Below are 14274 nucleotides of genomic sequence, written 5' to 3' on the forward strand. Positions count from 1 at the left end.
GTGTGTGTGTGTGTGTGTGTGTGTGTGTGTGTGTGTGTGTGTGTGTGTGTGTGTGTGTGTGTGTGTGTTATTTGACTTAGTGTGTTTGTATTTGATACAGAACCAAAGCCAGTTTATGCACAGCCTGGTCAGCCTGACGTGGATCTGCCTGTCAGCCCCTCCGATGCCCCCGTGCCCAGCGCTGTTCATGATGACAGCATCCTCAGGTAAATGTCCTAGATGCTCTCGTCCAACCTTAGTATTGACTGATAGTGGCATATATATCCAGTGTATATGTTATTCTCTTAAAGAATTAGCCTACCTGCCGTTGTCAGACCACAGTCTGCATGTGTCTCTTAGAATGATTGTTTTTAGATCCATGATTTGCTGACTCCGTTTGCCTGATTGTATCTGTCTACCTGTGTACTCCTGCAGGCCGAGTATGAAGCTGGTCAAGTTCAAGAAGGGAGAGAGTGTCGGCCTGCGGTTAGCAGGAGGGAACGATGTGGGGATTTTTGTGGCAGGTGTTCTGGAGGATAGTCCTGCGGCTAAGGAAGGGCTGGAGGAGGGGGACCAGATTCTCAGGGTACGCTACACTCCATCACTTAAGCAACATGGCTATTGTTTGCTTTCTGCAGTAACATGTAAACACGAAATGTAGTTTTTGAAATAGTGGCGAGGGATTTAAAGAATCACACTTTACACATTTTTGCTGGAGAAACCTGATTTGTTGCCCATGTACTGTATATGCTTCACTAGTGTTTGTCAGAAAGAAAGCGTATCAGTAAGGCAGCAGTTTAGTGGGTTGAAAGGAAAAATGATCAGTTCAAATAATTAAACCCAAAGTCTGGATCTAACAACTGAAGCTGAAATAAGTAGACCTAAGTTGGTTTTCACAGCTGAAGGTCTGTGGACTATTTATAAAATTCTGTCCTTTCATTGCGCTGTCTGTCAAAGAAATATAACTCCTCAGGCTACACTGTCATTTATCAAATATGCCAGCCTAAGTGATGGTGAAGAAAACTGCTGCATGTAAACAAAGGTTTTACAGTGTTCTCTGATTTCCTCGTTTTAAACAGATTTCTCCCAACTTGTTGATCTTGTGCACATGTAAACGTAGTGTACATGCTACTTCTTTGTCCCCCTATTATGTAGCTTGTAAGATAACTTTAAGGTATTGTTTTCTGTCAGAGTTTAGTCAGGCTTTTGTTTTTAGCAAGTATTAGCTGTTACTTATTTTGAAAGTGGGAAGAACATCTGGTGTTATTGTGAAAATAGACGAGCAGTAGCTGCCCACACTGACTTAGATACTCAGTGGTGAAACTATGTGATCCCATAAACACAATAGTTTTATTTCTCTCTAAAGTGATCTCGGGAATACAGTACAATGTATCCGTCAGTCTATGAGTCATTCTGGGCTCTGTCTCGTGTCAAAACGCCCCTTGTTTCCAATGTGAAGACACAATGGTCGTTCTTCCACTCTGACCTCGGAACAGTTGACTTTCTGTTCCACTGAACACTAGAGTAACATTGTTGATGGGATGATGGAAGCCCTCTTGATGTCAGTGTTGGATCCATTCAGATGTGTTTAGACAACAGCCAAGCATTACACCTGTTTTGTTTAATGTTCTAACTGAATCTGTGTAGTGTTACACTGCACAGAAGAGGCTGACTACTTAGCCGCACAGTTTGTCTCCCCACAGACATTCATGGACAGCATTTATCTTACAGACAAATCTGTCCATTACCGCATCTCCTTCTCTTAATGAATATACTATGGCTTGTGTTCTTCCCACTCCACAGCATAGATCTCTCTGTGCGTGTGTGTGTGTGTGTGTGTGTGTTTTCTCTCCACTGTACCAACACACCTCAGAGACTTCCAGGACATTGTTTTCCATCTTTAGATGGTTTCCCTTTGGTCATGGTGTGTGTGTGGAGATAAAGACGTCACACCCTCCTATTTCTGGGAAGGATAAAGGTGTCTTTCTGAGGTTCAGTGATTCCGTCCATGTGTTTCTGGTTCCCCTGCTGCCCCTCAAGCAGAGTCAATAAACAGCAGTTATTGTTTTTGGGACAGCAGCATGAGAGGAGGAGGAGGAGGAGGCTGCTCCGTCGTAGGGGAATTCATGGCCCTGCTTTTGTTGAGGAACACTTTTGACTTTTTCTATGTTCTTCTTGTTTTGTGAGAAAACGAGCGATAGCTGTTAGAGTTTTGTTTTTTGTCAAAATAAAAAATACGAAAGTCGAGGAAAAACAGGAATAGAGCACACTTTAACCTAGTAGCGTTCTACATTTAACAGTTACTATTTAAAAACAGTGGGATAAACTTTGGGACATAAGATCAAGAGCTTATAATTTGCTCTTTTGTGTGCTAGTCCACCAGTCCTTTGATGAGACTGTAAGTACGTCTTCTGTTCTGCATCCGTAGGTGAACAATGTGGACTTTGCTAACATCATCCGGGAGGAGGCTGTGCTGTTTCTGCTGGATCTCCCAAAAGGAGAAGAAGTTACTATTTTGGCCCAAAAGAAGAAGGATGGTGAGTGGTGGCAGTATGACGTAGTGTAAATGCATCAGCTATTAAACCCAGCACATTTAAAAGGTTGCTGTAATCATTTCGCTATGTTCTTTGTCTTTAGTGTATCGGAGGATAGTGGAATCAGACGTTGGCGACTCCTTCTACATCCGGACACATTTTGAATACGAGAAAGAGTCGCCGTACGGGCTGAGCTTCAACAAGGGCGAGGTGTTTCGCGTAGTAGACACGCTCTACAACGGCAAATTAGGCTCCTGGCTCGCTATCCGTATTGGCAAGAACCATCAGGAAGTGGAAAGGGGCATCATCCCCAACAAGAACAGGTAAAAGAAGATTCAGGTCACACCTTTTAATACTTGTACAGCTTGTTTTTGGCACTTTATGAATGGACGAGGGTGGAGACAAAGGAATAAAATAATTGTGGTTGATCTGCGAGTAGCAAGGAAGGATTTGCGAGCATATTTCCATTTGCTCATTTGTTTAATCTACTGTATTTTACACATTTATCATGTTTTTTTTATGTTTATTATTTAGTATGATAAAATGCTTTAGGTCTGTGTTATAGTCTGTTTTTAATGTAGGGCATATTTAACACATGCAGTGTGTCAGTGTGTCTGAGGATATGTAGTATAGATGATGATCCAGCCAACAGCATGGTTTTATCTAGGCCTGTCTCCACCGCCTTCAACAGCCTCTGGCAGTGTTTACACACAGATTCCTCTCTGTTCTGCTCACAGAAAAGACATAGCTGTCCATATGCTGCATGCATTCATATCACATACGTGAAGCATGGTGAAATATACAGTATGTCAGCTTCTCAGCCAAGATAAACCTGCCTCCCTGGATATTCTTTCAAAACGTAAAACCCTAAAATCACATTCACAATGCAATATTATTGTTTTAAAAACATCCATCAAAGGAAGACCTTTATTATTCAAAGTTTCCTCCCCATAGTCCAACTGCCTAACTCACCTTACCGCTTACTACTGTAATTAAATATATTGACCAATCTGCAATGAACTTTAGGAAACAGATAATGCAAAATATGGCCTTAACTTAAATTAGTGGTTTGCAAATCTGCAATATTTTATAACTAAGACGTCATTTCACTGCAAAGTCTTTATTTCTGTTATACATATTCTCTATGTGTAACCTGTGTCATTATGAGTTTGTGTGTCAAAATACTGACTGTTATTCTGCTATCAAGAGTTCACAGAAACATCAGAGTTAAATGATATGTCAGCTCTTCATAATGTGATCATTGAGCCATAAATTAGATTGTACGAGCCCTCAAGACAACATATAAATTAGCCTATCTATAAAATGGCCTCTAAGTATTTCATCAGCATTTCTTCAGCCAATAATGCACTCAATAATCAGTATGACAGCCATTTACATCTCAGTACTGTACAATGGCGTTGCAGTCACAGTGCCATTATATCACCACGACTTTTCTCTCCAAACAGTAGTAAGTGAAAAGCTGAATACCTGAACTGTCTTAAAGTGCCATTGATTGAAGTGCTGACCGCTGACCTCACTCCTACTTTCTTCTTTGTCCAGAGCTGAACAGCTATCCAGCGTGCAGTACACCCTCCCCAAAACACCAGGGGGCGACAGAGCGGACTTCTGGAGATTCAGAGGATTGAGAAGCTCCAAGAGGAATTTGCGTAAGAGCAGGGAAGACCTGTCGGCCCAACCAGTTCAGACCAAGTTCCCTGCTTATGAGAGGGTGGTGCTGAGGGAAGGTAAGAGGACATCCGCCTCGACAGTAACAGCAATAATCTCCGACATCTCTTTATACGTTTCTATGCTTCTAAGCATTGCAAAGCTGTTCATTTGTCTATTACTGATATATTCTAATATGGTAACAACTGTACGCTCTGATTTTAGTATTTTGTATTGTAAGTGATACATGGTGGTAACCGGTGGTGCTTTCCATGACTTGGTCGTGTTCTTCTAGCTGGGTTCCTGAGGCCGGTGGTTCTCTTTGGGCCGATAGCAGACGTGGGCCGAGAGAAACTGGCCAGGGAAGAGCCAGACATTTTTGAACTAGCAAGTAAGTGATAAAGTACCCCTCACCCTCTCTTGTGCTGTGACCTACTGTGTGTCTTGCATTGATAGGAAACCACACTCTTAATTTACGCACCACACACTACAGCTGAGGTCTGTTTAACTGCTTAGTATCCATTAACTATTCACAGTAGTGGTCAATCCTCCTGTGAGTGATTTGCAACAGTAACTCTTCCTGACTTGTGTCCAGTGATAATAGACATTCATCAAGCATTACTTCTGCCTGTGACTCTCTTTTCTTCATTTAAATGTGTTGCTCTGCCGTAAAGATTGCCCTAACAATGCTTGTTTAGGTTGCAAACCCGATTTGATTCATCAAAAGTTTTTAAAAACACACCTACTTAATTGTTTATTAGGTGTTAAATTGTTGAACCAGAATGAGAACATGACAAAGTCATTATAAACTGAAAGATTGTAGGTGGATAAATGCAACAACCTCTGCTGTTTCTATGTATTCATAACATACAGAAGGTTAGAAACATTATATTTTAGTAGTTTTTTTTTCCAGCGAGGAGTCGGTATTCACTGGATGTTAATTAATTCTGCTTAACTCCACAATACTACTGCTACTGAAACTAGATATTCACAGTTTAGTGGGTCAGTTAGTCAAGTTGTGTCAATTATTTCCTCGGTTTATTTATAGCTTCTCTCTTTCTTTATCTTTCACTCTTCTACAGTCCAGGCAGAGCTGCATACACTCGTTTATTTTAGTCCGCATCCACTGCCTCTTACTTCATAGATTGCAACCTTCTTTAATGTGTGTTTTATTTTAACACACCGTATTGAATCTCAATGACTTTAAGTGCACAACAACACATGCCATTGCAAACACGCGCACACACACATTCAGTACACACCCCACATCAGAAGTGATTCCATTCCTTGATGTTTATTTGCGTAACTCCAGTGATGTTTGTGTAACTGTATTTTCTTTTCAGAAACACAGCAACAACAAGGAGGGGAAAGTATGTCACTTAGTGCATCAACTTTTTTTGTTTTGTTTTATTAATTCAGTGAATGGCAGATAATCTGTAAACTGGTGTTTGGTGGCAATCTGGTCGATCGATGTTTCAACAATGCGTGTAGGGGAATAGCACTTGATTTAGGAATTCACATTTGTCAATACAATTGGCAATAATGATTGTTTTACTAAATATTAGCATGACTATAAAATGAATGACAGAAGACCTTACACTGAAGAAATGCAATATCATATTTACACACAGCTATTTTTCTTTTTGTTTCCATGTAATTTTGACGTATTGACTGAAATGCACTTGTTATCAATGAAAATATATATTTAAGATTTTAAAAAGCGCTTCTGCATTAGCGTGGATCACATGATGCACATCTAAATACTTACATTAGATATGAAAAAAAATGTATTGTTGAGAATGAATTTTCCATTCTACACTTTTTGCCCAAATTTAAATCTCTAAGGAGCTGTTTGCCATTGTGATATTGCATGTTGATCGTTAGAGATTAGTGAATGCTGATTCATGTCCACTACCCTTGAATGAATACAGTAGTATATTATAGAGCTAAACTCAGTGGTATTCCCCTCTTAATGTATCGCGTAGAAAGACAACGACAAGGCAGCACGTGGAGCTGTGCAGTTAATATGCCATGAAAACTGAGATGTGTGGAGTTGCTTTCCAATAAAATCATCAGAAAATGAATAGATAATACAGAATAGACTGGGAAGGTTGAGTTTATTTGGGCTTCCAAAAGTTGTCACCCAATTTGTATGATTTTTCTACAACATTTATCCCTAATTGCCCATAAAATCTCACGTAATTAATTAACCAAATCAACATGGCATTCACTCACCAAGCTGAAGCTTTGCCCATGAAAATGAAATGGATAGATTTTCTTGAAAAATTGCCCACAATACCACCCAAAAATTAGTTATGAGATGAAATGGTCTCATCTCCAACCATCTCAGCAGTCAGCTGAAAAAGTAACCATCTATCTATGGCTTTGATATCGGGGTTCATGTACGAGCTGAACCACAAATGTATCCGTATGAAATCTGATCAAAATGGGTCATTTTACGGCTCACAACTCGGACTACAACAAACCACCTCTGTGATGCCACTGTACGAAAACATAGAGCGTATTATGTATCATACAAAACTGACGGTTTGTGTGTGTGTTGGTATAAAGCCCCTCGTGTCAATGGATAGACAAAATTGGTCTTTCAAATTTTTTTATTGCACAGACATGACTGAATCCCAACATTAATGTTTTCAGCATTGCTGCATACGCTTAGATCTTGACTTGTTGCATGGCTGTTTTTATCTGCTCTCCCTAAAATGTTTTTGGGTAGATCAGAGCAGTGATTTCAGATCATAGATCCTATTAGAAATGAGAAATGTTAGACATTAAGCCCCGTGCTGTGGTGTGTTTGAGTCATTACTAGACTGCACCCTGGTGAGATGACTGCCCTCTTTTGAACCTTGTGTGTCTGGGCAGGAAACCATTGCTTATCTTAATGTGAATCATAAACCCCTCTTCACATCCTTGCTTAAATCCCTGAGGCTTACAATGACACTGTATTCTCATTAATCCCAAAATGACCCTCATGCTCTTGTATGCGCATACTTCATGTCAGTGTTTCTCACATAACACATTTCCTGCACCATAATTTATATACTGTTACATGCAGTTGCACGCACACAGTCGTTCAACACTGAATAAAATTTCCCTAAACCTCCCCAAAATACCTAATGACTATTGCATGAATTGGCTGCTACTCTCTAGCTGTTTTCATAAACGTACACTTGTCCTCTCCCGTACGGAGATTATTATTCCGTATTCAACAGCTCTATTTATGGGAGTTGACAAATGCGCGCTACAAGAATACCTAATGGGGGCACAGCCATGTTTTATTGTTATTTGTCACTTGTGTTGATGTGATGTGCAGTAACTCTGTACGTTTGTCTTCTATAGGGAGTGAACCCAGGGATGCAGGAACCGACCAGAAGAGCTCCGGCATCATTCGCCTGCACACCATCAAACAGATAATCGACCGGGTAAGAAGCAAGATGTGCACACGTGTTTAGAAATACAGACAAACGGTCGAGATACAAACATCTTTTGACAGATTTGTTATGGTAATGAGACGACGGCAGCTCACTGCTGCCCTCTGCTGTTCTGTACTCGTTAATGCTTAAAGTGCCTGAACTTCGACAAAGTGGTTGATTATACCGTGGCATGTACACTTGCGAAACTAATCCAGACTGATGAGCTGTTGTCTTGCCCGTGTTCAAGATCTGCTGCACACAATATGTGAAACAAGCATCATGGTGTTGGTCATATAGTATTCAATCCTCACCTTCATGGAAATAAACAGTTATGTTTTTTCTCTGCGTCTGAAGGACAAGCATGCAGTGCTGGACATCACCCCTAATGCAGTGGACCGTCTGAACTACGCTCAGTGGTATCCAATTGTGGTGTTTCTCAACCCAGACACGAAGCAGGGTGTGAAGACTATGAGGACCCGCCTCTGCCCTGAGTCTAGGAAGAGTGCCAGGAAGCTTTTTGACCGAGCCCTCAAACTAAGGAAGAACAACCACCACCTCTTCACCAGTGAGTCTAGTGGGAAGGAGGGAGGGGTTAGACGGGGGCTCCAAACCAGCGGAGGGGGAGTGATGGATATCTTACAGGCAGCACAGACACATTTCAAAGGAAGTTGACAATTGAGTGCCGCAGTGTTAGAGGCTGTCACACACTCCTGACAAACGCTTGTTCAGCACTGACTGTCACACAAGAGCACCCACAGGGCCCTTACTCAGCACGCACTCTCTGTCAAGGGTTGGGGTGTGACTATGGGGTGTGACTATGCTGGAGCATCTGTTGGTGATAAAGATATTGGAGAAGCGTGAAGAGTATTCTTCTCCGGCTCATATTCAGCACACGCGTAGATTCTTCCCATAATCTTCAGTCCAAATAACTATTACACAACAAGCTGCATTTGTACCTCTACGCTTTTTATCCACCGGATCTCATTTGAAAGTTATTCTCAGAATCAAGCCTCACAATCATGTTCAACTACAATTACTTTATGTAAAACTAGGAAACGGATACAACCGGACTATTCTTATGTAGGGAATCTGGCACGTGGGAGGAGGCAAGTTACCTCTCTGCTGCCTTTTTTTCATGTCCTTGAGAGTGAGGGAGAGCAATTCCCTCATTTTGTATTTAAAGTATCACTTCCTAGTCTGTTGTGATTGGTTTGCACATTTTATTCAAAAACAATATACTTGCTTCTTAACTGCCATTGTGACTGCTATTGTTCACTCTTAAAATTATAGAAAATGGGTCTCAAGTGGGAAAGAGCACCTTCAAAATGACTTTGGTGCCCTTTACAGACATTATGCTAATCATGTAAAAGTGGCAGATCATTTATGGGTTAGAGTGCATATCTAAAAGTAACTTTTAATTATGATGCTACTGTTGTTTTACTTAATTGCTATTTTGGGAAACATTCTTGTTACTCATTTGATTGGAGAGATGTTTTTTCTTCTCTTCTGCCCTTTCCTCTGTGTATTCAGCGACCATTAACTTGAACAACATGAATGATGGTTGGTTTGGAGCGCTCAAGGAGACAATCCAGCAGCAGCAGAACCAGCTGGTGTGGGTTTCAGAGGGCAAGGTGAGACACGCCCACCCAAAAACACACACGCACGCACACAAACAGCCGCGTATACTCTAAATGGTCTTTACGTCTTGTTTCCCAGGCTGATGGGGCAGCTGAGGATGACCTGGACATCCACGACGACCGCCTGTCTTATCTGTCGGCACCGGGCAGTGAGTATTCCATGTACAGCACCGACAGCCGCCACACCTCCGACTACGAGGACACGGACACAGAGGGCGGAGCCTACACCGACCAGGAGCTGGACGAAACGCTGAATGATGACGTGGAACCACCCACGGAGCCGGCCATCACCCGCTCCTCTGAGCCTGTTCGGGAGGACCCGCCCGTCATCCAGGAGCCCCCTGGCTACGCTATCTACCAGCACACAGTGCAGCCAGTCCCCCTGAACCGCATCGACCCGGCTGGATTCAAGGCACCAGATCCGCAGCAGGTAGCGTTTCTGAGAGCGGCACGTCTTCCCTGTTGTCTGGAGGACGTGGTTTGCGTTAGAAGGGTTTTCTGGAGGCGCTATTGAAGGCACTTTTTGTTATTTTTGCAGTTACTCTGTCTATCTACTGTTACCAAACAATATCAGTGCAAAAGTGAAAACTTCTGTGGTCAGGTATTTATCGCAATATATACATATTATATAATATATATATTTATTATACTATTTATTTTATCTATTTGCCTATATCTGTTTGTTGATTGGTGTTTGTGAGAGTGTGTTTTTTTATTTTTGAAAACGAGAAGAACTTGATAAGTTTTACTGTTACTCTTGTACTCTATATTACCACAAGCTGTCTTATTGGAGTGACTGTTGCTGATGTCACTGGGAAAAGAAACTTGTTTGTCAAAGTGTCTGTACCAGTACTCACCTTCGTGCACTTCCTACCTTTTGTTTTACCTGTGATCAGGACCGGACGATGCGACACAAGAAAGTATTATGTGCATGTTGGCAATGCCAGTGTTAATCCAGTGTACCTGTGAAATGTACTTATCAACACCCAAATTGGCCATTGTGACACCCACATCTAAGTGTTTGTCGTCTCGTGATGTGTTAATGAGCATAACAGGGGAAAGAAAAGAAAGTACTGTATTGTAACCGTAGCATTAAAATCAAATTAGTATACTCTAACAATGAAAACTTGTCCTGCTGCTAATTCCTAACTCTCACATGACATTGGTTGATCTACAGCTACTGTTTAATGTGGAGGAGGGTGATTGGCTGTTTGATTCGTGTAAGCTGTAGGCACAAGTGAGGAGCAGGCCGTTGTAGTGGGGCTGTGAAGGTAGAAGCACTTGTTGGTACTGCACCGTAGTGTCAGCGCGTGTTATTAAACATTTCTGAACCACTTCACAGAAAGCAGAGGCCGCTGCCGTCCCTAGCATCCCCCAGCAGCCTGAGCCCCTGGCTGAGACAGTGCCCCCTGCTGTCGACGTTACTGTAAAAACTGTAGGGGGTCTGAGCCCTGACGAGGCTCCTGCAGCTCCTCACAGCCAGCCAAGCCCCAACCCAGAGGCTGGCTCACTTAGGAGGCCCACTCCTGAGCTAGCTCCTCAGAGCGTCACACCAGAACCTCTACAATCTGGACTGGCCAGTCCAGAACCAAAGGTATCCATCTGACCGTCCCTGGACGCCCCGTGAACTGACTCAGCCCAGCTCGGTCTGACCCGGCTGACCTGCTGTGCTGCTGCTGCCTGTGTACCTACCTACCTCCTGCTGCCATGCTTCTCTCTCTCTCGCTCTCTCTCTCCTGCCGCCCTGCATGTCCGCTGCCCAGAAGAGACCAAGATGTGTTTGTGGGCGTTATTGTGCGTGCAAGAGTATGTATGTGTGTGTGTGTGTGTGTGTGTGTGTGTGTGCACGTGTGAGCAAATGCTGGTAAACAACAGTGGGCTTGGAGGTGATGGCTGTGCTGATATGCCTACATGTAGGGGAGCGGTGGAAATCCTGCGGCTCTCACTGTTGCTTATCCTCTTTGCATGGCTGCAACATGTTTGCCTCATTCTCTGTTAACCACTAGAGGTAGATCTCGTTGTGCTGTCTTTATCAGTGCAGATTGAATTGTTTCCTTGTAAAAGTAGCCATTCATTTTCCATCAATTTTCTATGGCGTGGCCAAGTAACAAAGACCAGCTCAACACAAATGTTCTGCTGATTAGGATGGATAATTAATGGTTACTTCCCGATGATCAGGATTTCAAATATTTGCTTTTCTATAATGGGTCTGTGCTTGTAATGTTAAATATTATTGTGGATGTTTATGTTAATAATTGCACCAAGACAGTGGGTGACATTTTCCCTTGTGAATGTAGCGGTGCACACATTATGTGTGAGAAACCCTAAAAGTATTACTCAAATTATCAATAGGCATTCTGTAAGTAGTTTGTGTTACACTTTTTTACCAAATTCATATTCTCTCAGGTTAGACAAGAAAAATGCATCCCATTGTTTTGTTGTATTTTTTTTTTTTTTTTTTTAACTTTGTATTTTTTTAAAAAAAAAATTCAATGTTAATTTGGAGCTACAGTGGTACATTGTGATGTTTTTCAGCTGCAATAAGTGTTTGGCTATGCTGCGATTTCTATTGAATCTACTATATAATCTGATCAGTAACCCTCCCTCTCAGTTTCTCTATTTCAGGTCTTTCCCTTCTTGTTTCTTCTTCTGTAATTAATTTAAGACGTTTTTTTAATATTCTCATTTTCTTATCTTTTAATGGATTTTTGTATGTCCAGTTTTTCATATTACATATTTTCTGTCTGTGCAATATGTTAGTGGATCCTGTGCAGTTGTTAACATTTTTCTTTGTTGTGCATTTGTTTGGTAGATGTTTCAGAAGGATCCATACAGCGTAGACAACGTGGGGAGAATCAATCACAGCATGAAGCCTGTGACCTACAACCCTCAGCAGGGATATCACCCTGACCAGCAGCCATACAGAGATTACGACCACCCACCCAGTCGGTATGATGTCAGCAGCGGAGGTGGTTACCCAGAACCAAAGCACAGAAACTATGACTCTAACCTGCCCTACGAGAACAGTGTGCCTAATTATGACCAGCATCAGTGGAACCCCTACAGCCAACCACCCTCTACTGCCAACTCCCAGGGCTACGATCCCCGTCTGCCGTACGCCGATGGCCCCGACTCCCAGTACACCCCGCCTCTCCGCTACGACGAGCCCCCACCTCAGCAGGGATTTGACGGACGGCCTCGCTACGGTAAACCAACAGGTCCGGGTCCCGTCCGCTATGACGATCCTCCACCTCCTGCTTCAGGGCCTGACCTGCATTATAACCAGGATCCTCACCTGAGCGGGTACCCTTCAGCTGGCCACTCCCCAGACCCCGCTGCCCAGCGGCCTACGTATAACCAGGGACCAGCGCCACAACAAAAGAGCTACAAACCTCAGCAGTACGACCCTGTTCCTGTGAACTCTGAAACCAGCCCCACACCACCTCCCAAAGCAGACGCCCCGTCACCGTCTCCTGCAGAGGCTCCAAAGTCTTTCCCCGCCAGAAATGAGCTACAGGAGGACCCCGCCATGCAGCCACAGTCAGTCCTGACAAGGGTCAAGATGTTCGAGAACAAACGCTCTGTGTCCGTGGATAGAGCCAGAGATGCAGGAGATTTATCTGGAAACAAGGTGAACTGTTTAGCTTTATTACCTAATGCGCTTTATGCACTTATAGTTGTTACCAGTGTACTTAACTTGGATATTTGCTCTTCAACTTCTTCAGAAATAGGCACATCAGAAGTGCCGATTCTTAATATTTCATTTAATATTTATAATAATTGTTTTTGCTATCACAGGCAGCTGATTTACCTTTGAAAGCAGGCGGAGTAATCCCGAAGGCAAATTCTCTGAGCAACCTGGATCAAGAGAAGACCTTTAGGTAAGCCCATGTTTCTGCAATGTTTTTATATAAATATTTAAATGAAATCGTGTAATTAGTCACTTTAATTTCACATCTTTGTCAAATTTGCACTGTTATTTTGGCCATTTGCCATCGCTAACTCCTCTTCTCTCGCTCTGATCTCACCATCTCTACCTTGTTTTTGAACCTCAGAGCCTCAGGGCCTCAGCAGCCTCCGTCCAATGTTGCTGATGACATTGTGCGCTCCAACCATTACGACCCTGATGAGGACGAGGACTACTACAGGAAACAGCTGTCTTACTTTGACAGGCTCCAGGTCATTCCCAACAAACCCCAGCCTCAAGCACAAACGACTAACAACTACCCCAGGTGAGGCTTGTCAGACACATTCCCAAGCGTTAGTTGGAAGGAATGTTGAAAAAAGACGCATTAATCGAATCTATCGTTTTAACATCAGTTGTGTTTTTTTTATAAATATCGTCATTTCTACTGTGATTCTTGAATTGATGTTTTGGTCTTGTGATTTAAGGACGGAGTCGGTGGAGAAACCCATTCCAGTGGAGAAAAAATATGAACCAGTTCCCCAGGTGACGCCCTCTCTGCCACCAACCATACTGCCCAAACCCGCACCTGAAGGTACAAATGTCTTCTATCAAAGGAAAAAAAACCTGTAGTGGGGATTTTATTATCTGATACTAGATTGTAATCGCGTAAAGATGCGTCTGTATCACACACTGTACTACTGAGGGACCTGTATGCCAAAGTGTACATGATTCCATACAAACAAACATACGCTCAGTGACACACACTGTGGAGCTCTTTGGCTGACCCTCATGGCTCTTCCACAGCCAAACCTCCTAGCCGGGACGACACTGTCCAGACCAACTTCCTGCCTCACAAGAGTTTCCCCGAGAAGTCTCCAGTTAACGGCACGAGTGAACATCCTCCAAAAACAGCTCCACCAGCAGCCAGCTACAACCGCTACGCACCCAAGCCCTACACCACGTCAGCCAAGCCTTTCACACGCATGTTCGACAGTCCTAAATTCAACCACAACCTTCTGCCCAATGACAAGCCTGACCCTGCTCCAAAGGTAAGCGGTCGATGTAGTGCAGCCCTCTAAAGAGGGTCAAATAATTAGAAATACAAGGGGGGGGGGGGGGGG

At 43.0% G+C, this 14274-nt stretch overlaps 1 protein-coding gene across 11 annotated transcripts in view; it reads left to right on the forward strand.

The window, feature by feature from the left end:
* The window catches only part of tjp1a (tight junction protein 1a), an 83418-nt gene that overhangs the window by 63040 nt on the left and 6104 nt on the right, over window positions 1-14274 (forward strand). For 6 of the 11 annotated variants that reach the window (XM_031846725.1, XM_031846729.1, XM_031846730.1 and 3 more), the window contains 17 exons: window positions 101-206; window positions 415-565; window positions 2408-2516; window positions 2617-2836; window positions 4074-4258; window positions 4474-4569; window positions 5522-5548; window positions 7536-7618; window positions 7964-8174; window positions 9140-9240; window positions 9326-9676; window positions 10589-10840; window positions 12059-12877; window positions 13045-13127; window positions 13302-13478; window positions 13639-13745; window positions 13958-14202. In XM_031846725.1, the coding sequence (XP_031702585.1) occupies window positions 101-206; window positions 415-565; window positions 2408-2516; window positions 2617-2836; window positions 4074-4258; window positions 4474-4569; window positions 5522-5548; window positions 7536-7618; window positions 7964-8174; window positions 9140-9240; window positions 9326-9676; window positions 10589-10840; window positions 12059-12877; window positions 13045-13127; window positions 13302-13478; window positions 13639-13745; window positions 13958-14202 (3323 nt within the window). The remainder of the gene's footprint in view (window positions 1-100; window positions 207-414; window positions 566-2407; window positions 2517-2616; window positions 2837-4073; window positions 4259-4473; window positions 4570-5521; window positions 5549-7535; window positions 7619-7963; window positions 8175-9139; window positions 9241-9325; window positions 9677-10588; window positions 10841-12058; window positions 12878-13044; window positions 13128-13301; window positions 13479-13638; window positions 13746-13957; window positions 14203-14274) is intronic. The other 5 variants (XM_031846727.1, XM_031846728.1, XM_031846735.1 and 2 more) reach the window with 2 other exon arrangements.

This window comes from Anarrhichthys ocellatus, unplaced genomic scaffold (assembly GCF_004355925.1).
Source record: "Anarrhichthys ocellatus isolate YVR2014 unplaced genomic scaffold, GSC_Weel_1.0 scaffold6, whole genome shotgun sequence".
NCBI classification, from domain to species: domain Eukaryota; kingdom Metazoa; phylum Chordata; class Actinopteri; order Perciformes; family Anarhichadidae; genus Anarrhichthys; species Anarrhichthys ocellatus.